We start from the raw sequence: 26,801 nt of genomic DNA on the forward strand, positions 1-26,801 counted from the left end.
TCCCTAATCTAGACTTCAGGTCTGGCTCAAACAATAAGCAGTAATCTTTCTCCCTTGTCTCTTGACTTCACTTTCCCCTGTAGAGCTTTCTTTCTAATGTAGGTATTCCCCTCTCTTACATCTTGCCAGTTAATAAATCTTGGCAGAAGGAGAATTTCTTGTTCTTAATGTTTCTAGCAAAACATCTGACCATACTACTAAGAAGCAACTTCTGTGACCAGGGATAGAATGCTCTGAGTTACTAGGTCTGGGTCCCATGTCTGCCAATGAGGTCACATGAAGAAAGAATGGGGCAGTGGAGGAAAGGAGTTTCCCTAAGGATAACCAAGATGCTTTTACAGATTGTTCTGGAAGGCATAAGCAAAGATATCCCCTAAATCTACCCAACGCTTCATCCATTTCTGTCTTTATTCTGACTTCAACTGCCTACTTCAGTTATTATGTTTTGTTGTTAATTATGTTCTGTTGACCTGTAAGTTCTTGGGCACTGATAATCATTGTTTTTCAAATGGGATCCACCAATTCAAAAATCATTCATCTAGCAATAGTCTTAAGACCTGACACCTTTTATGTGAGATGATTCAGAGTGCCTGACGATTTTCTCTTTACTCCAAATATTTCCTCCCACTACCTAACACAGAAATGTATATTTTTGGATCCCAGGGGTCTTGGAATTTTCCAGTTATATTTAAACACAGATATCCCCTTAGAGCAGTAGTACCTTAAGCTATTCAGAGTTGGTGCTCTAGTGAGGATTAGTTGATGGCTAGTGATAAAACAGTTTTCTGATGGGCAATGTCAAAGGGAGATAGAATATTAGATGATTTTTGTTGGCACAGCATCAAAGATTTACTTGGTCTAACTTCTCAATTTTACTTACGGTTATTCCAGCTCTAAGCTGTCTTTTTTTTTTTTTTAAAGATTTTATTTATTTATTTGACATACAGAGATCACAAGCAGGCAGAGAGGCAGGCAGAAAGAGAGAGAGAGGAGGAAGCAGGCTCCCCATGGAGCAGAGAGCCTGATGCGGAGCTCGATCCCAGAACCCTGGGATCATGACCTGAGCCGAAGGCAGAGGCTTTAAACCACTGAGCCACCCAGGCACCCCTCTAAGCTGTCTTTTATACTTCTGCAACTCCAATGACAAAACACAGATAAATTATAATGGATATAAGAGAAGAGAAAAAAATGACAAAAGGATTTCACGGGTGTTGAAAAAATAAAGGTATTTCAAGTTGCAAACCACACGGAAAATAAGAGATGATAGCTATCCATCAGCGTTTGGGGAGTAAGACTAGGTGTCAAAGAGAGTTAATGTTATTATCTTTGTAAGTTTTTCTGGGTAAGGAAAGTTCACTTCAATAACAGATACTGCAATCAAAAATATTATTAAATTCAAGTATAAAACTATGTTTTATTGAATTGATGACAATTTAATTAAATCTTTTGACATTTAGTACCTTCTTTTTTTTCCCTTAAGATTTTATTTATTTATTTGTTAGAGAGAGAGCAAGCGAGCACAGGCAGACAGAGTGGCAGGCAGAGGCAGAGGGAGAAGCAGGCTCCCTGCTGAGCAAGGAGCCTGATGTGGGACTCGATCCCAGGACACTGGATCATGACCTGAGCCGAAGGCAGCCACTTAACCAACTGAGCCACCCAGGTGTCCCACATTTAGTACCTTCTAAGTGTAAGAATTGATCTAGGTGTTTGGGAAACACTGATCCACAAAATAAACTAAAATCCTCACCCTCACTCAGCTTACATGTGAGTAGGGGACATCAACGATAATCCACATACTATATAAGTAAAATACATAGAATAATAGAAACTTATAAATGCCATAGGAAAAATAAAATACAGAAAAAGTTAACAGAGATAAGGAGGGCTCTGTGATGCAATTTTAAGTAGAGTAGACTTGACTGGGAAGATGACATTTGGGCAAAGACTTGAAACCACTGAGGTCATGAGACATACGGTTGTTGGCAGGAAGCTGTGGGCACAGCGACCAGCCAGTGAGAAGTTTCCAGGTGAGAATGGGTCTTAAGGGCTGAGCAACAGCAATGACATTGGCGTGTTGAGATGAATGAACAAGGGGAGAGTAGCAGAAGTGAGAACACAGAGGATATCGTTATATATTTTCAACCAAAATGCTTTAGTACAAATTGGTTATATCCTCTGAAGTTCTAAAAGTTTAGCTATTCTATTTTTTAGAAATGTATTTTGCTCTGTGAGTAGGATTAAGTTAACAAGGTCTGAGTTGTGGTCTACTTTGTTGGATGCTATATTTGCCCATTTTACTGATAAAGCTAAATTTATTTGAATTTAGAATCTCATAAATAAATGTGAATTATTTTCTAAATTGGTGTCTGCCACATATTAGAAGAGTGTTTTTACAAATACGTTTTCCTGATAGGACCTTAGGATATGAAGTTTCCGCATGTGACCATATGAAGCCACAGACTGGGTGATGATGAAAAGGACATAGCTATGCTAAAAAATAAGCCTGAAAGCAGGTAACTGCAAACAATCTCCCTCTAGCGTCCAAGAAGGAAAACTTGCAGACCTTCCTCAAGTGGAATTTGTTGGAAACAATGCTCAAGTGAAATCCAAAGATGGAATTCAGTTTGGGCCTTTCTGCTGATGTTCTGGGCAACTGAGAATGGGTTATTGATATGAATCTTCAATAAATGAAAAGGTTTGATTGCATCATCGTGAAGTAAGTTAGTAGCTAATAAAATTTATTAGATTTCAGTGTTACTCAGCGTGCTTGCCAAGTGGCCATTGTAATTATATGTATGATCATTTATTTCGCAAACATTTGTCAACATCAAACCTTGTGGATGGAGCTAAGGTATTTTTGGGAAAAAAATTACAAAAACAGAAAATCAGAGTCCCTACTCTTGATAATGATAATATATTTTAGATTTTCTGTCCTTAGTATTTATTCCCAGTCCTGCTTCTGCCACTAAGTGAAACAATTTATGGCTTCTTTCTTCCAGGGAATGTGAATGCTTAGAGAATAGCAATTCATTTAGTGTCATCTTAAGCAAACACAAGAAAGCAGTCTACGAAAGGAAATAAAATATTACATTCTGAAAATGGGTCTTATGTTATTACTTATCTTTTTTAGTGGTAACATTGAGACGATAGATTTTTTTTTAATTTTTTAAAAATTTTTTAAAGATTTTTTATTTTTTATTTGACAGACAGAGATCACAAGTAGGCAGAGAGGCAGGCAGAGAGAGAGGGGTCAGCAGGCTTCCTGCTGAGCAGAGAGCCTGACGAGGGGCTCAATCCCAGGACCCTGGGATCATCACCCAAGCCAAAGGCAGAGGCTTTAACCCACTGAGCCACCCAGGTGCCCTGTTGATAGACTTTTTTTAAATGATTGAATTTTACTGATTACTTTTAAAATCAGATTTTTTTTTTTCCCTGCCCATGGTAAGCCAGCATTAGGAGTTTGAATTTTATTTAAACATTCAGTTTGTGTACATAGGTGGTTACACTACATGGTTATACTACATTTTTCTGCATTATGCTTTTCTCACTTAACTGTATAACTTGGAGATATTTGCATCTTATAACTACTCATTTATCTTTATTGCTTCATATATGCCTCTCTATATATTTACTTGCCTATTCATCCATCCATCCATCCAAACATTTCTAACATCATCTAATGTCTCCTCTCTCCATCATTCATCTCCATCTCTTTCTGCTTATCTGCATCAAATCTATCTCACTAAGGATTGACTTTCTTTCCTTCCTGTCCACAAGACAGAAAACACTACCAATAGATTCTCAGTGTGCATCTTATAACAAGAACACTACCTGACTTAGACCGTGATTTCTAGTGCTGATTCCAAGTTTCACAGGGAAGGAAGGAAGGGCCTTACTGGGTCAGATGTAACACCAAATCCATCTACTATAATCTGGGAGACAGATGGTGTTTTAGCAACATGACCACCGGAGACCTTGCCCTGCAGCTAAGAGAGCTGTGAATGATGGGTGCTTTTCAGAGAAAGAGGGTCTTTGAGAAAGAGGTAGGGGTCTCGGCATCCAATTGAGTAAGTTTCCATTTATATGTAAACTTCCTCTTAAAAAATTCAGTTCAGCTTTAATACCAATAGCATTACTTTGGGCATTTGTGTAGAAATGATCTCCGTATACAACTATTTCTGGGACATCCTCCTTTATTTTTCTCCAGTTTCTAGACCTGCATTACCATTATCTGTTTCACACTATAAAATGCATGGCCTTGGGATCTGAGCCAATAGAAGTACATTATCTTACCCCCCCCCCCAAAAAAAAATAAGTCAGGGCATACTGTCTGAAGTGTTACTATTGAAACAAAAGTGTAGAATTTCAAATGCCACCTGAAAAAAGTCAAAACATATTTATGCTAGGTCTATCTCCTAGTAAGAAATATATACAGATAGTGACACTGAAGCCAGCTTATTGCAGAAGAGTTTCAAAGAGGTTAATTCCTCAAGCGGTCTTTAGGACACTACAGACCAAATGTTTTATTGTTTTCAACTCTATTCAAGACTTTAGAGGAATATGAAATGTTATAATCAGTATTCATGAAGACATTTTGCTTCAAAGTCCACCTGTTGGTATAATTGGAGGTTTTGCCTTAAAATTGCTATTGTTATAGGTGTTGTTGTTACTTTTATTTATAGACATTTTCAAAGGTATAAAAATGAGAAGGGTATAATAAATCCTCATATACACATCACCCAGCTTTAATAATTACCAACTTGTGACCACTCAGATTTAACTTATACCCCAACATACTCACCTTTCCCCCAGATTGTTTTGTAGCAAATCCCACACATAAAGCCATCTCATCGTTTAAGTAGTCCAGTACATATCCTTGAAAGATAAGAATTCTCTAAGAAAACTCATTCACAGGACCCATGATCGCACCTTAAAAATTAACAAGTTTGAAATTTATCAAATTTGTCATGTAAGTTTTTCGATTTGCTTGCTTAAATAAGATTCAGATATGATCCATGCATTATAATCATTTAATGTGTCTTCATTGTCTTTTTACTGGGTTTCTTCCTAAATCACCTTTCTTTACTTGCATTTTGTTGTCCTTGCCACTGTTTATAGAAACTGAGTCACTTATTCTGTAGTTTTGTACATGATAAGTATTTTACTGATTTCATCTCCTTGGTGCTTTTTAACATGTTCCACCATTTCCTGTATATTTGAAAATCCTTACTTTGATCTGGAGGCTTGATCAGATTCAAGTTTGATTTTTTAGCCAGACAACTTGAGAAGTAGTGATATGTACTTTCATTAAGCAGCACATTTGTTTGGTTGTCTCAATTTATGTAACGTTATCAAACACTGATGACGATAGCCTAGATTCCATAATTCTTAGGGATTGCCAAATGGTGATATTCTATCATTTATCTTTTATATATTAACACCTATATGGAGATAATTTCTTGACAATTTATTTGGTTATCCTGAGGTATAGTAAGAATAGGAAAGACAGAATAAATGCTTATTTTTTCTCTTTTATCATTTTTCAAAATAATGGCCTGGTTACTTTGCAACATCCAGAGGAGACCAATGATTTTTTTTAAAATAGCGTTATGAATTGATGGACCTAAATCTATTTTATGTTTCAATATATTGCAGTTAATTTCCTTATTGATGCACATTTATCCAGTGGAGACTCTTTTGTCTCCTAAATCCTTTGGATATCCCAATCTTTTATAATTTCCTTGTTACCTGATTTTCAAACTAATAAGGCCAACTTCGTGTATTTCCTATTTTAGAACGGCAGTTAGTCTTTTCTGCAAAGAGTCCTGGATCTTTTTGTAGGAAGTTAATAGTGATACTGCAAATTCAAATTCCATTGTCTAAGAGTTTATTTATACTTAATCTCACGGATCTTACATCTGTTTCTCCTTCCTCCAATATCAAAAAGCCTGGTCCCCTGCCATGCAAAAGTAATTACAGTCCTATAGAAGCCACAGCACAGTCTCAGGATAATGATACCAACCCTAACACTAAGAATCTGGTTATCGAAAATAATAAATAATTATTCATAGTTATGTAAAATATTTGTATGGTTACTTAGCCAACTTTATGAAATAAGACTATTTTATATTCATGGTCCCCTTCACCCTATTCCTATTCTCTATTTTGTTTTTGTGGTGATTTGTCTATTTTTTAAGAATCTTAAGCAAAGACTTAGAGATGCAGTTGCAGATATATATTTATAGCCTGCCCTTTCTTAGTTAAATGATAACACAGTTTTCCATCTTGCTTTTTTTCACCTAATGATATATCTTGGGGATCACTCCACAGTAATGTGAAGATATTTTTAAATTCCTTTTTATAGATACATAGAACTCCATTGTGGGTATGCCCTGAGTTTGTTCAATCAGGGCCCTGCTGATGGATATTCAGATTCTTTCTACACCCTTGATATTATAAATAGTGCCATAATAAATACTCCTATGTCTATGTCTTTTCTTATTTTTACTAGCATACCTTTGGAATAGATTCCTAAAAGTGGGATTAATCTCTAAGTCAAAGGTAACATGCATGTGTAATTTTGCTAGACTGCCAAATTTCCCTCTTTACAAGATAATGCCATTTGTATTCTCATCAACAGTGTGTGATGGTGCCTTTTTTCTGACAGCCTTGTAGAGATATTGTCAAACATCTGGGTTTTTGCCCTCTTAGAGATAAGAAATAATATATTGGCATACTTTTAATTTGGATTTCTTTTATTACACATAAACATTTTTTCCACATTTTTAAGAGCCATTTAATTTTTTCTCTAAACTCTCTTTTATCTCTGGGCTATTTTCTTTATAGAGTTATTAGACTTTTTCTTTTCCATTTAACAAATTCTTTATATATTAGGGATAGTCACCATTTGCCTCTGATGTGAAATGTAAATCTTTTTTTCTGTTTATTATTAATCTTCTGGCTTTGTTTATAGTGACTTTTGCCATGGGAAAAAAATATCATCTTAATGAAATCAAATTTTCCAATCTTTCTATTAGTCCTTGATTTTAAATCAGAAGAGTATTTCCCAGTTATGGGAAGGAGGAGTTCATCTATACATGTTTTTAATCTCCTGCATTGTTTTATTTATTTATGTTTACAATTAAATTTTGGATCCATTTAGAATTTTACCTGTCAGAATGTGAAGATTAGATGCAGTTTTACTTCTTTTTCAGATGACTGTCTGTTTAAACCAACCATTAAAAAGTCCATTTTTTAGCCCCAATTTTTAGATTTGGGGTGCTGCTTTTATCATGTACTATGATAAACAGTCCTTATGCAGTTGAGTATACTGCTGAGTTTTCTGTTTATGTACCAATAACAAATTAATGCCTGTTTTAGAGGCTTTAATTTATTGTAGGTTTATCTCCATGTCTCCAACTACTACTCTTTTTTTTTCAGAGTTTTACTGACTATTTTTGTTTACTGTCCCAAAAGATTTTTGATTCAATCTAATACATTTTAAAATTAACTTTCCCAATTTCAGGGGAAATGAAATATGATATATTTTTATGAAGATTATATTGAATTTATTAGTTAATTCAGGTATAACGGATGTAATGTTGAATCTTCTAAGAATATTATCTAAATTTTCATTTGATTCAGTCTAGTTTTTCTGAATCTTTCAGGAGTCGTTTTAGTTGTTTTCACTTAGATTTTGCACATTTCAGGCGACGATCATACCTGAGAATCGTATTGTTTGTTTTTGACAATTGGCAAATTGGCTTCTCTTCCATTATAACTTCTAATTGCTTTTTTGTTAATTATAAGGACTAGTGATTATTGGATATTAAGATTAAAAACTGCTTCTTTTGTAAATTTTGTTTCAGAGATTTTCCGGATAAATACTTGCATTATCTGCAAATGGAAATTGTTTAACTTTTTAAATTCTTATAGGTATAATTGATTTCTGTTGCTCAATTGAATGACTATTAGCAATGACACAGTGCTCAACAACTGGAGGTTTTAGTCATTCCTGTCTTATTTCTGACTTTCTTATTTAAGAATCAAGTGATTGATTCTCCATTAGGTAAAGACATCTCTATATCTATATATCTATACTTTTGTGATATATATGGAAATATATATAAATATAATATAAATTACATAATGTAAAATATATAATTTTACATATGTGTGTGTATATGTGTGTGTGTATATATATACATATACATATTATATAAAATTCCTATTCTATTAGGTAATTTTTAACATGAATGGTATTGATTGTTGCTAAATGCTTTTTCTGCATCAGTGGAGATGATCATATTATTTTTCTTCTTAGTTTTATTATACTGATAGAGCATATTAATGGATTTCCTAAACTTTTTCTGAATAAGCCCATTTAGTCAAAGTGTATTGTTTAAATGGACAACTGGATTTTATTTGCTACTACTTCAAGATTTCTTTACATCAATTTTCACAAAGAGATTCATCGGTTATCTCTCTCTCTCTCTCCTCCCAACTCTCCGTTATATAACTTGTTCCTGCATATAGCCATTATATAATACTGTCTCTCTCTGAAGACCATCATGTGGTCTGAATTTCATAGGTAATTGCATATTTAGTACCAGTCCTTATTTCAATGTCTCCCCAATCATTGGAGTTGTCTAAATCTTATTTTCCAGTAATTTTCTAAGGGAGAGATTATGTAAAAATATGCTCTGACTTTTGGGATTCACAAAATATTTTGTCTGGAAACTTTGTACATGAAGATTAATTCAGCTGGATTCAACATCCTTGGTTCAGATTTCTTTCTTTGACTATCTTAAATATTTTACCCAATTGTATCTTCAAATAAAACAGCATTGTTGAAATTGACATGAACTTTTTCCTCCTGCCAAAGGATATTTTTATCAAGTTCAGTGGTTTAGAACATGTTATTGTGTTATCCATTCTGGGTTGATTTTCTTCTGTGTAATTTTATGACCTGTATTTTAAAATCTTCTTGTTTTTGCTCATTTTATTTTAGAACATTTTATTAAGTTATTTTATTTAGCAGATTTGTTGTTTTTGTTTTTGTTCCATTGCTTGGGGTTCTTATTTCAGGAAAGCTGTTATAAGCTTGTTGGATCTTCTTTTCCTATCTTCTATACTTATCATTTTTCTTGAATTCTTTTTATCCATTTCCTTTTTTATTAATTTATTGACTGTCTCTTTTTTTCATTTGCTATTTCTCCAAAAGCATTAAATGTTGCTCTTTTGTTCTTTCAAATTCAATGTTATTTCTGAAATAATTTTTCTTGTTACAATTTTTTTCAGATTTTATTTTCTTGAAACGTATATTAGAGTTTTTCTAATTCTGATATAAGATGTTCTTTCATAGATTCAATTTTTTAAATTTCCTTTAACATGTTTTAGAAGATTTGGTTACTGTTTTATGTGTTCATTGGAAATTGTTTTATGGTTTGCTTGTAGTGATGCTATTCTAGTCCTTATTCTTTTCTTTTCATATATTAAATTTACTTAGGACTGGACACAGTCTTTTTTTATTGCCCATTTTTAAGTCAAATAAGTTTTTCTTTGCTGTTCAAGAGAGGAATGAGCCAGAATAACTTTTCCAGCTGCATTGGTCTAGCACTCCCCTTCTATTGTGTTTTTAAAGAGGTTTTAAAAATACCCTCATATCTACTACTTCCTTTTGCTCATTTTAATCTAGACTTTCTCTTTTTGTCCAATTGTTACTGGCCTTCTCAATTTGGATTTTATTTCCCTAAGTTTTTTATTTTTATTTTTTTTTTCCACTAAGGAACTTTGTTTTTTTTTATTTCAAGCCTGCAGAACCCTTTCCCTCCTGGTTACATCTACTGTTCTCAGATTGGCTGTGTTCTTTCCAATGAGGACCTGATAGAGACTTCAGGATTCTCTGTTTTTAGAGCCTCATTTCTTTCCTCAATTTCATTTTTCATGTAAATCGATATTATGTGGACCTTATAACGAGTGATTTTGCTCACTCACCTTATTGCCTGATTTTATTCTAGATGTAATCTGTGGGATTTGTTGTTATTGTGGTTGTGGTGGTCATTGTGTTTGTTTATTTGTTTGATTTTGTTATCCTAAATGTCTTTTCTTTTTTTCCTGGTTTTATATAGCAGGAGTTTGAAAAACACACCACAATGTATTCCTAGACTCTACCTTCAAATTTTTACCTATGGGCTTTTTGAATAACACTAATCCTTGTGTGGGGGCCCCTTTATTTGATGTTTATTGCAAGCAGTAGAACATGGGACAAAGTGAGGACAGAGTGAATGAGGAGGGAGGCAGCTTGTTGAAGTAGTATTATAAAGAGCCAGGAAAAAAAGATGCAAATATTGTGTTGGTGGTGGGCAGTCACAAAAGCTAAAAGAAGGGTAAGAACTGAGGTCTTGGGGTTTTGTGCATTTTTTTTTTCAAGTAGCCAAAGACAGTTTGAAAATAAAGTGGTAGGAAGATTAAATTGTGTGGTTCATTTCTAATGCATTCTGCACAGTCATTAGACCATTTTCAACATTGTTTATCTGCTTTTGTTTCTGAGTTGTTAGGAAGAATTTTTACTGGAGACTTTAGTGCCACATGGGCAACCACTGCACTGACTTTGACAAAGAAAGATGGCTCCTTGTGTGTAAGCTGGGTAAGGAAAATCTTTCTTTTTTAAAAAAATCTTTTTAAATCTAGGATTCAGAAGTATTAAAACATCTTCAAGGGAAAAACAGACAAATTATTTCATCAGGACTCTCCCTTCCATTAACACTGGCATAGGAAAGGTCTAAATACTTTTTTCCAAAAAAGTTACTTTGTAATGATCTCCAATTCTTCATCTTTCTTACTACTGATAATTGTGCATTACTGCCCTCTGCTGCATGAACTTGAACCTCTCCTAGTCTTTGTAGACTGATAACTGTGTAGGATCATTAATTTTTTGTTTTTTTTATTAAGTCCATTTCTAACAGTTGATAGGAATTCATCTCTTGTCACAGAATAATATCATGATGGGTTGCAATTTGCATCCCTGATATGTATAGATTTACTTAGAGGCATTACTTAGAGTGGTTTCCTTAGAGGCATTTTCATATTAAATGGCCATGGAAAAAGAAAAGCAGATGATCATGTCTACTATATTCAGAAACTGCTTTACAAATGAGTGGCAGATAGTATACAAATTAACTTATAATTAACAGTCTTAGACTGTATCTACTCTTGACTAAAGAGAATGAAATATGGCAGATTTTAATAGGCATAACTTCTGATCAGAACTTACATGTGTGGGCTTTTTAAATGAACCACCTTGTGGAATTATGCAAACATGTAGAGGGAAAATTAGACCATTCTTTGAATTTGAAAATAATACTTAGGAGCTTAGAATTTTATCTTGGCTTTTCATGTTAGAAAGGGCCCCAGTGCCAGCTCTGGTGTTAAGTGGAGGAAAGAAATATATTCAGTATTGTAGAACAAAAGGATAGTTTTCAAAATTTGAATAATTCTATTAAATGTTAAGATCATACATATATAGAATACATTTTGATACCTAAAAGGCCCATTGATAAGAGACTTGAGAATTTCATTTTCTTATTAATTGAAATAGAACATTGGCATTGGAGAACAAGGCTAACTCAATTTTAGAACACGGAATCAGTTGTTACGTTCTCCATCTTATTTGATCTTAGATATATACAAATCTGCACATATATTCTTGACATTGACAACAAAAATAGCATTTTTTGGATTTTAGAAAGAACAACAACAAAACCGGAACTAAATCTGAGCTTATTCTCAGATTTCTTGATAATTTAAAAACTAAGTGGTCAAAGTGCACATATATTAAAATATGATTTCAAGAGCAGTTTCAATGAAATTAGATATTCCCTCTGCTTCCACATATTTAGCACTGCCTTGAATTAATTAAAGGTACTGTGATTCCAACTGGCTATTAATTTACTGAATAAATGGAACAAATCAAATTAAATAAATGGACAAATTAAGTTAGTAACAGAACAACTTGCTGATTGCCAGATCACTCTATTTTTGATTGCCACTTCCTTTTTCTTTGATCTACAATGATTTCATTTTCATATCATATACTCCTGTATTTTATTGTTTCCATCTTTCATTAACAAAGTGCTGTTTTTAAATGTAACAATGACCTTATCTTCTTGGCAAATAGCTTGTATTCTTTGTTTTCTTTATCAAGGCCCCAGTGGAATCTTTGACAATCATATTCCAACCCAGTCAGCTGGGTTCATATTCAGCCATAATTCACACACAGAAGGATGGTGAGGAACTTAATATCATTAACACAGGCCAGAGGTAAAACGTAATAGGACAAATTTAAATAACATTTTTAAATGGACGTATGACACATCTCCCACATTAAGTTTAGGAACTTTGGTAGAGTTCCAGAAATTTTACTCCTTCCCTAAATGTTTTAATATGCACTATGTTTATAAATCCATCTGTTAGGGGCTGAATTGTGTTCCGCCCACAAATTCGTATGTTGAAACCCTAACCCTCAGTACCTCAGAATGTGATTGCATTTGGAGATAAGGTCTTTAAAAAGGTCATTAGGTTAAAATGAGGTCTTTAGGGTAGGCCCTAATGCAATATGACTTGTGTCCTTTTAAGAAGAGAAAATTTGGCCAAATACAGAAAGGGACAGCCATGTGAGGACACAGGGCAATGGTGGTCATCTGCAAGCCCAGGAGAGTGGCCTGAGAAGAAACCAAACCTACCAAAAATTTGATCTTAGACTTCATGCCTCCAAAACGATGAGAAAATAAATTTCTGTTGTTTTAACCACCCAGTCTGTGGTATTTCGTTATAGCAGCAGACTAAGAGCAAAATAAGACACCATCTTTAGAGCAGAGAGCCTTTTCTGGTTCTCTGCTAAATGAACACCCAGTTTCCAAGAGGCTTTACTACACTGGACAAAGATGTAATATACGTACCCATCTACTTCTATTCTTGATGTTATTTGTAGTCATGACCAAGTTAAGCTCCTGCAGAGGAATCAGTGTTAAGTTCTGTTGCAGTGATGGAATTTTCTCCTTTTTCAGGTGTGCTCCACATTGTTGCCATAACTGGGCATTACATCTAAAATGAGAGCCTGCTGTGCTGCCAGTTACTCTTCGTTCAGTATTGTTTTAATACTGGACATTGTTTTAAAGGCATGAACTAAGGGACCCAAATAAGAGATAACACATGTGGGGCGCCTGGGTGGCTCAGTGGGTTAAGCATCTGCCTTTGACTCAGGTCCTGATGTCAGGGTCCTGGGATGGAGCCCCGCATTGGGTTCTCTGCTCAGCGGGGATCCTGCTTCCCTTCCTTTCTCTGCCTGTCTCTCTGGCTACTTGTGATCTCTGACAAATAAATAAATAAAAATCTTTATTTAAAAAAGAAGAGCGAACACATGCAATGCATGTAGAGTACTTCACAAGCTGGCACATAGTAAGCATTTAATATATTGTGCTTACTATTGTTGTTTTATTACTTTTATATATTCCAAGCCAGATACCTATAAAATTCCTTAAGGTAGCTGTAGTTTAATATCTTAACTTTTCATACCTTAGATTGGTTTTGGGCATTGTAGCCTATTCCTACAGTATAAAAAAGTAGGATCTACTGCAAAAAGATCATCAAAAATAAACTAAGCACAATTTACATTCCCTGTTACCAAGCCCTAGTTATGCTTCAAACACAGATTTTTAAATTGTCACTTGGGAACCTATTTTCTTATTTTTTGCAAATAGTTCTCACATTATTTTTCAATCTATGCCACAATTTATTTTCTAGTTGAAGTTTTTCCTTGGTCATTAGTCATAGGTTCAGATAACTGACGGGAAAAAGCACACTGTACCATGACTGGATTAGCTACCCTGCCCTTCTGTTTTTTAAGACTCTCTACTTCAAGTGACCAAATCATTTCTGACTGTATAAATTGCCAGATTTTCAATAGTTTCTCCATTTGACTAATGCTTGTTTTGGAAATAATCTGTAATAATAACAGGGTAGAAATCAACCCATCATGTTGTTGGCAGGTTGAGGGCTCATAGAGCATTTTGCCTAACTCACTGTGGCTTCTAATCTGAGCAGTTAACAGTTGATTAAAACCAACCAATCAAGCAATACATTCCTCCCCCAAATAGATACAACAACAAAAGCAGATATTTAAAAAGTCACATTTCTGGAGCCCTTTCTATATATAAAAAAAAAAAATACAGCAGCTTTAACTTCTCTAGAACTCTGGAGACCTAAGAAGCAGAGTTTGGAAGCCCCTGGTCCAGATTATTGAGAAGTTGTTTGTTTTCTTGCTCACAAAGATGATATTTCTTACAATAAACCTCTCTTAAGAATTAAACATGTTTCCCTTTCACAGCCAAGTGTAGTAGTTTCCAAAGATGAATCTTGAAACAGCCTGCCAGAGTTCAGCAGTGGGAGTAAGTGGACCACCAGGAAGGATTCACAGTATATAGAACAAGCAGAAATTTGCACATTGCAAAAGGAAAGGCTTGGTGTTCAACATTTGGAGAATGTTTCTAATTTCCATTTCACCAAAGGTCTCTCACATGCACAAGAATCAGTAGAGTTTTATCCACTTGAGTTCTTGACTATAATATTTGCTCACTTTTTATTAGCTGGGCTAGGGTGCTAGGGGGAATCTGTTCAATAATTCTCATTTGAGTGGCAGATAACATATTGAGAAGATGATTAATATGTCAAGGATCAAAGCCCAAGCCATTAACTAAGGAATTATGTTTCTGGTTCACTGTGAAATCCCTTAAACCATCTCACTTATATGTGTTTGTGTCAAGTATAGCTAGCACCTAAACTGTAAGTGATGGGTTTTTTTCTCATTAGCTGGTCTTGTCCATGAAATCAAGGAAGAAAAGAGTTAGTAGCTGAAAATATGGCAGGGATCAAATAGGAAATGCAAATTTTCTATCTGGTATGGAAATTAGTCCTATCAAGAAACACAAAAAATGTTCACAATACCAGTGCTAACTTACATTTACTGAAGGTTAATTAAACTGTAATTGACAGCAACACATGGTACTATTATTTTATAGGCAGAGTGAGAAATATGAAATTCTCATGTGATAAGATCCGAAGAGTTGAGTATTATTAGAATAGAGAACCAGGTGGCCTTGTTTACTATGGAGAGAGGAAACCCACATAACCATATTTTTCAAATCTTTTAACATCCAACAAGAAGGAGGTCTATCATATCTATCCTGTGTGGACAAGATGATTTGGTGTTCTAAAGGGGCTACTAAAATATACTCTCCCTTCCCAAATTTGCCATAATACCATATTTCTGTTCTTACCAACCTACAATGACCACACTAGTGTCATTTCTTTGGGTTCAACCACAAATGTAAGAATATTGTCTCTTTGCACACTCTAAAAGTATACATGCAACTTATAAGAAAAGGAAAAACTCTGGGGGACATCTCTAATTTCTTTTGTTTCCACAGTCACATGAATTCAATCTAATGCAGAAGTTCCTGATACCCTGTGAGAGACCGAGGTTGGCAGAATTCAGTAGCAGATGAGAGCAGAGGAAGGCTCCTGAGAAGGGCAAGAGGCAGACTTCAGTGAGGCAAGGCCTTGACAGTGGACCACAAGCCTCTCCATAGCCAAGGCCCTGACTTATGCACCTTTGGATCTTCAGGACCATAAACTTAATACATATGAAGTGAACGGATGAACAACTGCTAAACAGACTTATGTAGGAAGTGGTTACCAATGAAGGGAGAGAGAGAATGGGGTAGAAAACAAGAATAAAGGAATGATGTGTATGCCCTTAGCTCACCTTGAGGCCAAGTAGTCAGAAGGGAACCAGGACCCAGAAACAACTACTAAGACACTTGTGGGTTTTTTGATGGAACCAAGCTGACTGGAGGAGCAAAGAAGGAAAATACGGCCAAAGGAAAAAGTGTTCATAGAGGTACTTTCTTCTGAATAAGAAAACCCTATCCTTACTTCTGTACAGTGTTGCTTTTATATGTTTACTCCCTAATGATGTTATTGCAAAATGCATAAAAGTATGTTTTTCCAAGTACAATATGAAGTTTGTATCTTCGTACTTATAAAAACATACATGAGAAAACACATGTGTGGTTATGACAGTAATCCAAAGTATTATGTTTATTTACAGTTAGTTGATTTTGTGTATGCATATCTATTTATCTACATGTGGGTTATGTGTGTCTGTTTCTGTTATACAGTTTTACAGAGAACATTTGGATCATGACTGTAATTAGTTTTTACCTCTTTTTCTGGTATAATCGTGTATGTGGTATCATATGATTCCACAGTGTGATTTAGTTTTACATATGGGGGAAAATATCTGTGCACATAAAAGTGAACTTTGATTTTCAACTCTGGTTTGTAAAAATTTGCTTTTGGAGCTTGTAAGGTGTTGGGTAAGCCTCTGAGATAATCTCTATCATGATACTCAGAGCTGAAGGCTTTTGTGAGAGTAAAGAAGCTGAGCTTGATATCATTTTTCTTTTCAGCAGGGCATTGACAAGAGTTAGGTATGACTATATGGGATCTTGCTTTGGTTGGAAGTAAGAAAAGAGGGAACTGATGGAAATAGCAAAGTATCTTCAGATTTTCTCTTGGTTCATTTGTTCCTTCTTTAGCTGATGGTGGATATTTACAACCTCCAAATGGATGTAGAGTGACTTCTTGCCTACATATTTAGTTGTCTTTTGAATTTTCCTTTTGCTCTAAAATACTCTTGAAAAATTCCTAACCAATAGTCTTCTAACTTAATTTTCTCCTTTACTCAAATGTTTTCCAACTGGAATATCCCAGGAAAAGATAATACCCTCTTTAAGGTGTAAACAGTGAATCACGAGTACTTATTAATAGAGTTTCCTTCCCTTCCACTAGTGCCTGGAATGGTTCCTTTGTCCTTACAAATCCATTCCTAGGGATATTTTTAAAAAGTGGGGAAAAAAAATTCAATGTGAAAATCTCTAACCTAAGAAAGCACAAGTCAAAGATAAGAAGAGATTCCAGAGGGTTCCTTAAATTTTAATGCCCTTTTGCTTGTGGTGTTAAAAAAAAAAAAAAAAAAAAAAATCTGAGACTGAAGCATTCCAGGCCAGACAGACTCACAGATCAGAGCAGGAAATATGCAAAGCGGGTGCTGTCTGGGAGAACCCAGCCATAAATTCACACTTTACAACTCAGCCCTTTTTTGGGGAAAAGAGTCACTATCGTTCTCACTTAGAGACAATATGTTCAATGTATACTTCTGTACACGCTCGTGTGCAACTGCATCAGGTATGAAAACTGAGGAACCCGGTCTGAAGATCAGGTCTATCTATAAAGCGGTTCAGGAGATCAGCTTCGTTCTCTAGTTGTGAGCTGCCAACTTGTGGCACTGTCTCAATTTCTCTGAGCACAGGCGTTAGACCATGAAAAGGATAAATGCAACAATTCCCAAATAACCCTTCCCGTTGCATTAGAAACATTGGCGCTTAACCACCAAACCGCTCCAAACCCGAGCCCTGTGCTTGCCTGGGACAGCTTGTCTCCTGCCAGTGCTTCCGCACCCCGGCGGGCCGCTGCCACTGGCGCCCCCAAGCGCTGCGCGCCAGCGCGTCCCAGCCCCTCTCTGCACCTCCTTCCACCTTCTCAGAGGCAAACCCGACCTGAGGAGCCTGGGACTGGCAGGGAAGGCTTCCCGGGGAATTCCCAGAGGCTAAGAGGCAAGGGAGCTGAGGAAGGCAGGACCTCCAAGGCTTCCTTGCCTCCCATCATTCCCGTTTGGGATTTCCTCTAGCGCAGTAGAGACGCCCGGTAAAGCTGTGAGACTGAAACCCTCCGACACTACTGAAGGCACCCCATTTCTCCCAACCCCGCGGAGACGTAAACGTACGCTGCGTGTGTGGTGGGGTCGTGAAGTTGGGGGTACAAAAGGTGGAGACTAGAAAATTCCAAACGTCTCCTGGGTGAGCGTAGGAACATCGCTCCCTTTTTTTCTGGTCCTCTTCTCCTCAGTTGCAAAGTCCCCGTCCACGTCAGTTGGGCACCCCCTGGCACAACATAGCGCAGCCTCACATACACACTGGGAGGCACAGACTAAAACCCAGCTTGGGCCCTTGCGCGTACAGACCGCATGCTCTGTACGCCCAGATGCTCACTTCTCCAAACCTTCCATTGGGGCTTTTCTAGTGCTCCTCTAGGAGTCAAGTACCGGAGATGGGTTGGGAAACCTAAAGAAGGGCGCTGGCGGTCCCCAAGGGCGGTGGCAACCTGCCCCTCTCCACTTCCACTTTTGCCCTCCGTCTGTTTCCAAAAGTCTTTCCACCCGCCAGAGCTGTTGTCAGGAATTAGGAGGCCTCACGTTCCCCTGGGAATGAATCCCATTTTCTCAGTTGTTGTGGAGAGCAAAGGGGTGTGGGAGGGGGGCAAAAAGGAGAGGCAGGAGGGGGAGCCGCAGGGGGAAGCAGAGGAGTGGGGCGGGAACGTGGGGGGTGAGAGAAACGTTTTCACTCTCTTTGTCACTCTTGAATTGGGGGCGGAGAAAAAAAAAAAAACCCACTGTGGGAAGCTATAAAAAGCAAAGGGGGCGGCGGTGAGAGAGCAAACGGAGAGAGCGAGACCGTGCGGCGCGCAAGACCGCTCCCAGGGCATTGCTGCGCCTCTGGCTGCGGTAGGCGGCCGGGTGTGAACCCGGGAGCGACACTTCGTCAAGACTGTGCCAGCGCGCGTGGGAGACCTCGGCTCTCCTCAGACCTCGACAGTCCTGTCTGGGGCGTTCTTGATCCCCCCCCCCCTTCCCCAATAGCTCCTGCTATTACTGTGTTCTGCAAAGGTTGAGACTAAAGGGTCAGGAAGGAAAAGAGGAGAGAAAAGCAACTGAGGCCGAAGGAACTGGTGTGGCCCTCCAGAACCAATTAAGAGAACTGGACGGCGGAGATCCGGCGGGAACACAGTGGTGCGGGGCAAGGAGCAACTGAAGCGGTGCGGTCTGTGGGGCTGGGTCTTCTTGCACCTCGGGTCACGCCTCCTTGGCGAGAAAGCGCCTCGCCTTTGATTGCTTCCAGTTCCTGCAGAACTTCCTGCCCTGGTGGAGAAGCGGGTCTTGCTTGGGTCGCTCTCGCTCCTGGTCTGAGGCGTGAGACTGAATTCACACAGTGCTGGGCCCCCGAAGCCGAGTGGGGTCGGGGGAACAGAGCCTGCGAGCCCCCGCACCCCGAGTGAGGGGGCCCGGTGTTGGGGTCCTCTCTCCCCTTGCACCCGCACCCCTCCGGGCTCTGTGCCTCCCCGGGGACCCCTCGCCGGGAAATGGCCGCGCTGATGCGGGGCAAGGACTCGTCCCGCTGTCTGCTCCTACTGGCCGCGGTGCTGATGGTGGAGAGCTCACAGCTCGGCAGCTCGCGGGCCAAACTCAACTCCATCAAGTCCTCTCTGGGCGGGGAGACGCCTGCTCAGGCCGCCAATCGATCAGCGGGCACATACCAAGGACTGGCTTTCGGCGGCAGTAAGAAGGGCAAAAACCTGGGGCAGGTAGGAAAACACTCCGAATACACTCTACAGCCAAGAGCGGTAGGCACCAGCGCTCTTGAGCGTGTAGTTTGCCTTTGCACCCCTCAACCTTTCTAGTGCGCCCCCACGTGTGGGCGCGCACCGCAGCTGGGGAGGGGTTCCCAGAAGCAGATCTTCGTGGGTGCGGGTGCAGTGGCTGCTGGTGCTGGGGGGCGTGGAGCGGGCGGGTTAGGGTTCTCCCACCTTTGTTTGGGGACTTGGGCAGGTACAAGATCCAGATCCAGTGTGTACCGGTGGGGAAAGTTCCTTCTCCATATTTATCACGGCAATGCTAACATAATGTTAACAGCAGCTAACACATAGCAAAGATTTTGTGTCAGGCACCATTCTAAGCGCTTACCTTTATTTAATCTTCCCAACCCTATGAGTTAGTCGCTGTTACTTTTCCCCTTCTGCCAATGAAAAAAATTGAGTTACGGAGTGATTAAGAGATTTACCTAAAGCGCACAAGCTAATGCTAAGTCGCAGAATGGGCTTCCAATCCTAACAGTCAGGGGCCAAATCTTGGTCTCTCAACCGTTACATTTCACAATCTAGAGGGAGAATTTACCCCCTTTCAGGTTCTGTTCCCCTCCCAACCACTTTCTTCCTTTAAAGAACTGAGGTCACAGGCAGAAAACTTGAATAGACGCTCCATCTCTCACTTCTGTAGCCTCATAAATAAATCATTCCGGTGGGAGCTATCTGACGAAGCGACGGTGACAGCATCTTAACGCGGGCGACCTAGCAAGGTGGACCCCGGATGCATTTTTGCAAGAGGGCGTCTCTCTGTCATACAGACAGATACATTGACAGTCGCTTGCAAAATGTTACACAAACATATACACACCGTATAACGACCGTGCACCCTCCGCACTGCTGTGGTCCAAGCTCAATGGCCAAGAGAGGGAGGCCTTGTGGGCACTGGGAACCAGGACAGCTCCCCCTTTCTGCTCCTTTTGTAGGAAGCCAAAAGTGAAAGCTTGTTTGCCAAATAGCACTTGCCCCTCTCAGCACAACTGTCAACCCGTGAAGTGGCTCATTGCCCCAGGGAGCCCGGGTTTCCCTGTTTTATCAGAGGAGCTTGCTGCAGCCCCTATGCGAGCTCTCGGTGTCCTCCATTGCCCCTGCCCCTATGGCAGACTGCAGGGTAGGGGTGAGAGCAAGGGCCAGTCCTGGATGGACAGGGAGGGAAAAGTTGCCCAGTGCTTGGTCCCCTACTGCCCTCTCACGGGGGACAATTTTGCTAGTTTTGCAGTTCCAGAATGCTTTAAAATGGTTTTGAAATTCTTTGGCTTAGGCTTTGAAATGGCAACCATTTCAGCTATCTTTTCAAAGAAATACAAAGTCTACAATCACAAGATTTTTTTTTTAAGACCTTAAGGGAAATAAACTATATATACGCATACTTACTACAAGCATACATATCCTTTGCACATTCTCACACATGTGCACCTACCTCCACATTTATGTGACCATTTTCATTCCCTTTTACTCTTCCCTCCTAAACACCCTGGTACTTTCGATAGTAATGGACATAACGTTCTCTTAGATATCTATCGTCATGAGATGAGGCGAAGGTTGGAAAAAAAGGATGCTGTCAATCCAAATCATAAGCCTTTTCTCCAATGCTACTGACTTCAAATTTCATCTTATCAGTTGTTGAAGAGAGCTAGATGTTTATTTAGTTCAGCCAAGGACAGAGGGATGGACCCAATGATCTTTTGAGGTTCCTTTCGATTCTCATCCATGTACATTTGTGAGATTCTGTAAAAGGCTTTCTGCTTCTGTCACCACTGGGCCCCAACACTTGATGTTCCTGAATCAAATTATCAGTTATGTCAAAACTGTCATTAGCCGTGGGGTTTACATGGACTAAACTGAAGATTGCCGCCCACAATCTAGCTTATGCCTTATGTTTTGATATGTCTCTTTTGCTCTCTCCAAACATCTGCTCCTTAAAGAGGTTGCAACTCTATTTGCATGTCTTCAGATGGAAAATTTATTTGTTTTACAAATGAGTTTAGTCTTCTCTTCCTTCCTTCCTTCCTTTCTTTCTCTTTCTCTCTTTCTTTCTGTCTTTCAAGTTGAAATTCTTGTATACTCTCCATAACCTAGCAGTTCCGTGGAATATATATCATTATATTTCCTTAATTATATATCCTTAAGATTTGATGTCGGTTTTGTGAGAAAATGGTAATTTATGAGAGATAGTGGTAACACAAAGCACTGAGTTGAATCGAAGTAAAATAGATGGAAAATAGGATTATCTTTTGTTATTTTCTGGCTTCTCGAGTGCTTACCGGGTGATCTATAATATATATTATTATGAAGAAACAAACAGAAAAAATCTATCTTCTTTGAAGTAGAAAGAGGAATTCTTTGAATATTTATGTGTCTCTTTACTTTCTTTATTCTACTAGCTATGTGGTTTCTGAGATTCTTAGGACTCTAATTTTCAGTAATGGAATGGAAGTTAGAAAGTCTATTCAAACAGGAAGATGCCACATCCTTTTTTGGAGAAAAAAAAAACACCTAGAATTGAATTGTAACTGAGCTGAATTTTTATCCATCAGAAATAGAAAAATATGATTGATTGAGAAGATTGGAAATAAAGTATCAGCTGATCAAACCAGCTAACTATGTAGTGTCATCCTGAGGCCGGATCATTTAATTTTTCTCCTCCTCTCCATCCTTGATTACTGATGCAGAAATATATGTGTTTCAGAGATACAGGATACAGGAACAGGAAACTGTAGGATGCAAATTCAAGTAGGCACTTTAGAAACTTAGTCTTTGGTCTTCTTTTCCTTAAGTGAAAATTGAATAATTGTCTATTTTTTCTGACTTACTTTCAGAATAGATAATTAAAATAAAGATTTTATTGTGATTGCAGAATAAATTATTGAAGGAATTTAATAATTCATTAATCTACAAAAGTGAAAATGAGACAAAACGGGCCCCAATGTTTTCTTGATTCAATGTAGTCTGTTTTCATATGAAGTAAACATTCTTAGGAATATAGGATATAGGCATTAGGAATTAGGAATATTGAATATAGAATATATAGAATATATTCCTATATAGAATATAGGAATTCAATTTGTTCAGGAGGCAAGGTGGATTATTTGTAAATCACTCCTGGAAAAGCTGGCTTTGAATTTCAGGAAAGATTTAGAGAGCCCAGAAATGCAATGTACTGCTCTCCAGAGGTGTTACAGTTCTCATTTTTAGGTTTGCTTTCAAAGACAGTTATAAGTTATAATGGAAAATGACATAGAAAATTGAATATGACAGTATTCAGGTGATTCATACAGAAAAAGCAAAAATGATTTTGCTGAATTTTTCACACATATGTTTTAATTTGACTTTCTGTTTTCAGCTATTGCTTACAGGTTTTAAAGGATAGTGTATATATGTATAGGTATATGGGGTAAATTAAGTTGTGGGCTGTAACTAATGTATATACGCGTCAATATATTTTAGTTTTTAAAGAGGTTATTGAAAATGTTCTAAATTAAAAAGAATTTTAAACAAAACCTTCAATATATGGATACATGTATTCTGAATAAGTACACTCTTGCTCAACATCACCCCTGGAGTTTGAGGTAATCAAATTTTATCGGCCACCATTAAGAACAAATTAAAAAGCAAGCAATTTAAAAACTCAGTTTTTCTTTGCAGTTCACTTTTTTTTTTTTTTTTTGGTAAATGGAAATACCTTTTGGATTTGTGCTTGAAATTACTTCTTTTAGTCTTCTTTACTTCTTGCTTTGCCTTTTTGAGACAAGCAGATTACTTTGAAATATACTGCTATAGGATTTTAAAATATTTTTAAAAGTTTTGAATAAAACAGTGGAAAATAATTGTTTTAAATGTAAATAAAGCTTTCTGGCATGTGTCTCTAAAAAGAAACTGAAAACTGCTTTAAAAAAATTTAGATTCTATGATTTTTTCATATAACTTGGACATTTGGATAGGTTTGGATGAAGTTGTGTTGTGAAAAAAGAATGCTTGAAATGCATTGGAACAGAAGCTTGAGGGAGTCTGTTAGAAAGCACTAATATTTGTGTACTGCCTTTTCTTTAATAAAAGTGCCACATCTACTTGTATGCGTAAACACTTACAAAAGTGCTCACAAAAATCAACTATATATAAACTAGATAGTCTGTTTTCTATAGGTGATCACTTCGCTTTTTGAAATTATACATGACTTTTTTTTTTTTTTTTTTAAACCCCAGCCCAACTTTCTCCTGTTAGTAAATATCTGAGATTTCCTCTGGACATCAACTGACGCTAAGTATAATCGGGAATGCAAATCGTTTTCAAAATTTAGAGTTTCCAAAATAGAAAGATTTTGAAACAATCCACAGCAAGATTCCTCTTCCTTCACTGTGAATAATAGAGAAATATTGATTGTTGGTACAAGTGGAAGGTGACCTCGTGAATAGCAAGGAAAGTATTTTAACGATAGTCTATGAGAATCCATCATTTTATTTTTTGCTAGAGGAGAGAGAGCAAGGGACAAGTTTACTTAAACTCACTCCAGCTGTGACTTTGACCCTACCAGAATCTTCTTTACTACTCCCCGCTAAAGCCAACTCCTCCCAAGATGTTTCAAATCTTATAGTTTTTAAAGTAGAGAAAACAATGTAATAGAAAGGGAATTGATATATTCTGTTCTAGGAGAATATTGCCACTTCTTCTTCTTTTCCCTGCACAATCAATTTGAGTGGATGTTAAAATAACCTGTTAAATTACAGAGGTCTTTTATAGTACTCAATGTATTTACATTTTAAACTCACTCTTTTCTGGCTATTCATTCTTTGATATTGATGTAACATCAAAATGAATTATAATTTTATTTCTACCTGTGATTCCCTGGTAGTCCTTTAAAGTCATTTTACTTCGTTAAACCTCTAGTTACTTGTACTCATCCATAAAGGAGATAAAACTGCTCCTAGTTTTTTGGCAGGATGCAAAAGGAAACAAAATTAATTATAGCTAATGGATTGATTTTTGCATTGTGTAGGATTGCTTTAAGATAGCACAGAAAGATTAAATAGGGACTGAATAATGAACATTTAGTATTACCATGTAAGGTAAGCAGAGGTTAATTTTCTCTTCTTCCTCTGTCCACTCTTGCCAGGAACTAGAGAACAGCAACATATTTTTCTCTAATTATTGTCTTTTTTTTTTTTCAGGACAAATATAAGTCATTCTCCCAAACGAAGAGGTCAACTAGTATAAAATATGGGAGATTTTTTTGATAGGAACATCTGTACACAGGGAGAAAAGTCACCACCCAAATATTTTAAGTAGTAGTTTCCCAAGGAGTCTCTCATGCTAGCGACTTTGGGTCACTGCCCACTTCTTTGGGTTCAAACCAATGACATGAATGATACCAGCCTCTAATCAAATGTCCTTAGGGAGAGCTCATCCCATAAATCCTTATAAACTGAATCAGAGAAAACTTTAAGGCAGAGGGATTTCAATAGCAGATCTAAAATGATGTTATTTTAACTCAAGTAATTAGCTTATGTAGGCACTAAAAAACAGAATTATTATTTCGATACTGATTCCACAACCACTGAATCTGTATAACAGATTATATTTGTGGGATCTTAATAATAGTCTAGATTTACCTATGTGCTCCAAATAATAAATGTAGAAATGAAATCAGAAAAAACATAAAAGTAGTAAGTTTTTAAAAGCCCATTACTTCTCTCACCTCCACAAATAAAAGGGACAAATGTGCATCAGATATCCTTTCAAATATATTACAGTGCTAAATTAATTGATTCCATATATATATTATAATTTGGTATAGAGAATAGTTACATATTTCATAATCAAAATGATTTTTAACTATCCCACCCTGTCTAAAACAAATATATAAAATCAATGAGTGAATAAGTACAGTAAGTGTCAAAACAAGCCAAAGCATCACAATTAGTAGGACTGATTTCTTAAAATGGTAGACCTATCCAAACATTTCCTAAAAGATGTTAATTCTCCGTGTTATGCTTTATCATTCCAAATAAGAGGGTTCTTTTTTCTAGGAACTGAAGGAAGTGAGTGATCATTGCTCCAGATGTTTCATTTTAATTAACTCTTTTGAACCTCTTAACAGCCCTTCGAGGAGCAAGTCCTATTATCGTCCTTATTTTAAAAATAATGAAATATTTTATAAAGGATAAAACAATGATTTTCCTGAGGCACAGAGAGGTTATGCATTTTGCATAAGCCACACAGCATTAAAAAGAGAAAGGCAAAACACACTCCCCAGTATCCCTCTTCCTACATCTGAGTGCTACCTGGTACCCACTGAAAACAGGTAGATGCCCTCTCAGGGACTTCTCTGAGTTGGTTTGGCTGGCATCACTCATACTCTGCTCAGATAGGGAAAAATTATCTAGGTTGAGAGCCTACTATTGCTGTTGTATCTTTCTCACTTTTGACTCCTCCTAGCTCAGAGAGTCAGAAGACCTGTAGCAGCACCACAGCACTGTAGTTTCCAAATAGGTTTTAACTTTTGACTTGCCACTAACCAACTTAATGTCTTTGAAAAAGGCACTTCGCAATTAATTTTGGAACACTGAAAAGAAATAAAATGGAAAAAAAAAGAAAAAGAAAAAGGCACTTCAATCTCTGGTTTTTTTTTTTTTTTAAATATGTAAAATAAGATACAATAACAATAGCAACCATAAAAGTAATAACACTTACGTGACTGAGCCAGAGGGAGAGGAAAGTACACTTATTTACTGTGCTAATGTCATCATTACTGCTACCATTACAGAAATAGGTAAGCCAAGGGCTCAGGCACGGAAGAGAAAGTGGCTGTACAGTCTTCCCTGCCCTCCCAACAAATTGGGCAGGGCTAACTAAATAAATGCATGTGATGTCATAATGGAAACAAATGAACTCAATTATACCAAGGCCTGGAGTTTAAAATAAAACAAGACAAAATAAATAAACACAAAATTATGTTATCACGTTTCTTGTATCAAAGTGAACATAGGGATGGCGAGTCAGTGCTGTCTCTTACGAAGTAAGCAAAATAGCATGTAATTGAGTAATTGGTGAAATTACACAGAAGCCAGGGTACAGCAGACATTAAAAGACAATCGCAGTAAGTGAAGGTCCTAACTGGCATGGCAATATTAGTTATTTAACCACAGGAACCAAAATAATTGAACAACAACATGTTAGAGTCTGCTGCCAACAGCATTAATTTGATACTC

The 26,801-nt window shown here is 37.3% G+C and overlaps 1 protein-coding gene across 1 annotated transcript in view; it reads left to right on the forward strand.

The window, feature by feature from the left end:
- The first annotated feature begins 18,819 nt into the window (after positions 1-18,819).
- The window catches only part of DKK2 (dickkopf WNT signaling pathway inhibitor 2), a 101,530-nt gene continuing 93,548 nt past the window's right edge, over positions 18,820-26,801 (forward strand). Inside the window, exon 1 of the mRNA XM_032860329.1 lies at positions 18,820-19,539. Coding sequence (XP_032716220.1) covers positions 19,318-19,539 — 222 coding nt within the window. The 5' untranslated portion in view covers positions 18,820-19,317. The remainder of the gene's footprint in view (positions 19,540-26,801) is intronic.

This window comes from Lontra canadensis, unplaced genomic scaffold (genome assembly GCF_010015895.1).
Source record: "Lontra canadensis isolate GAN:19392208 unplaced genomic scaffold, GSC_riverotter_1.0 scaffold1, whole genome shotgun sequence".
In the NCBI taxonomy this organism is placed as follows: Eukaryota; Metazoa; Chordata; class Mammalia; order Carnivora; family Mustelidae; genus Lontra; species Lontra canadensis.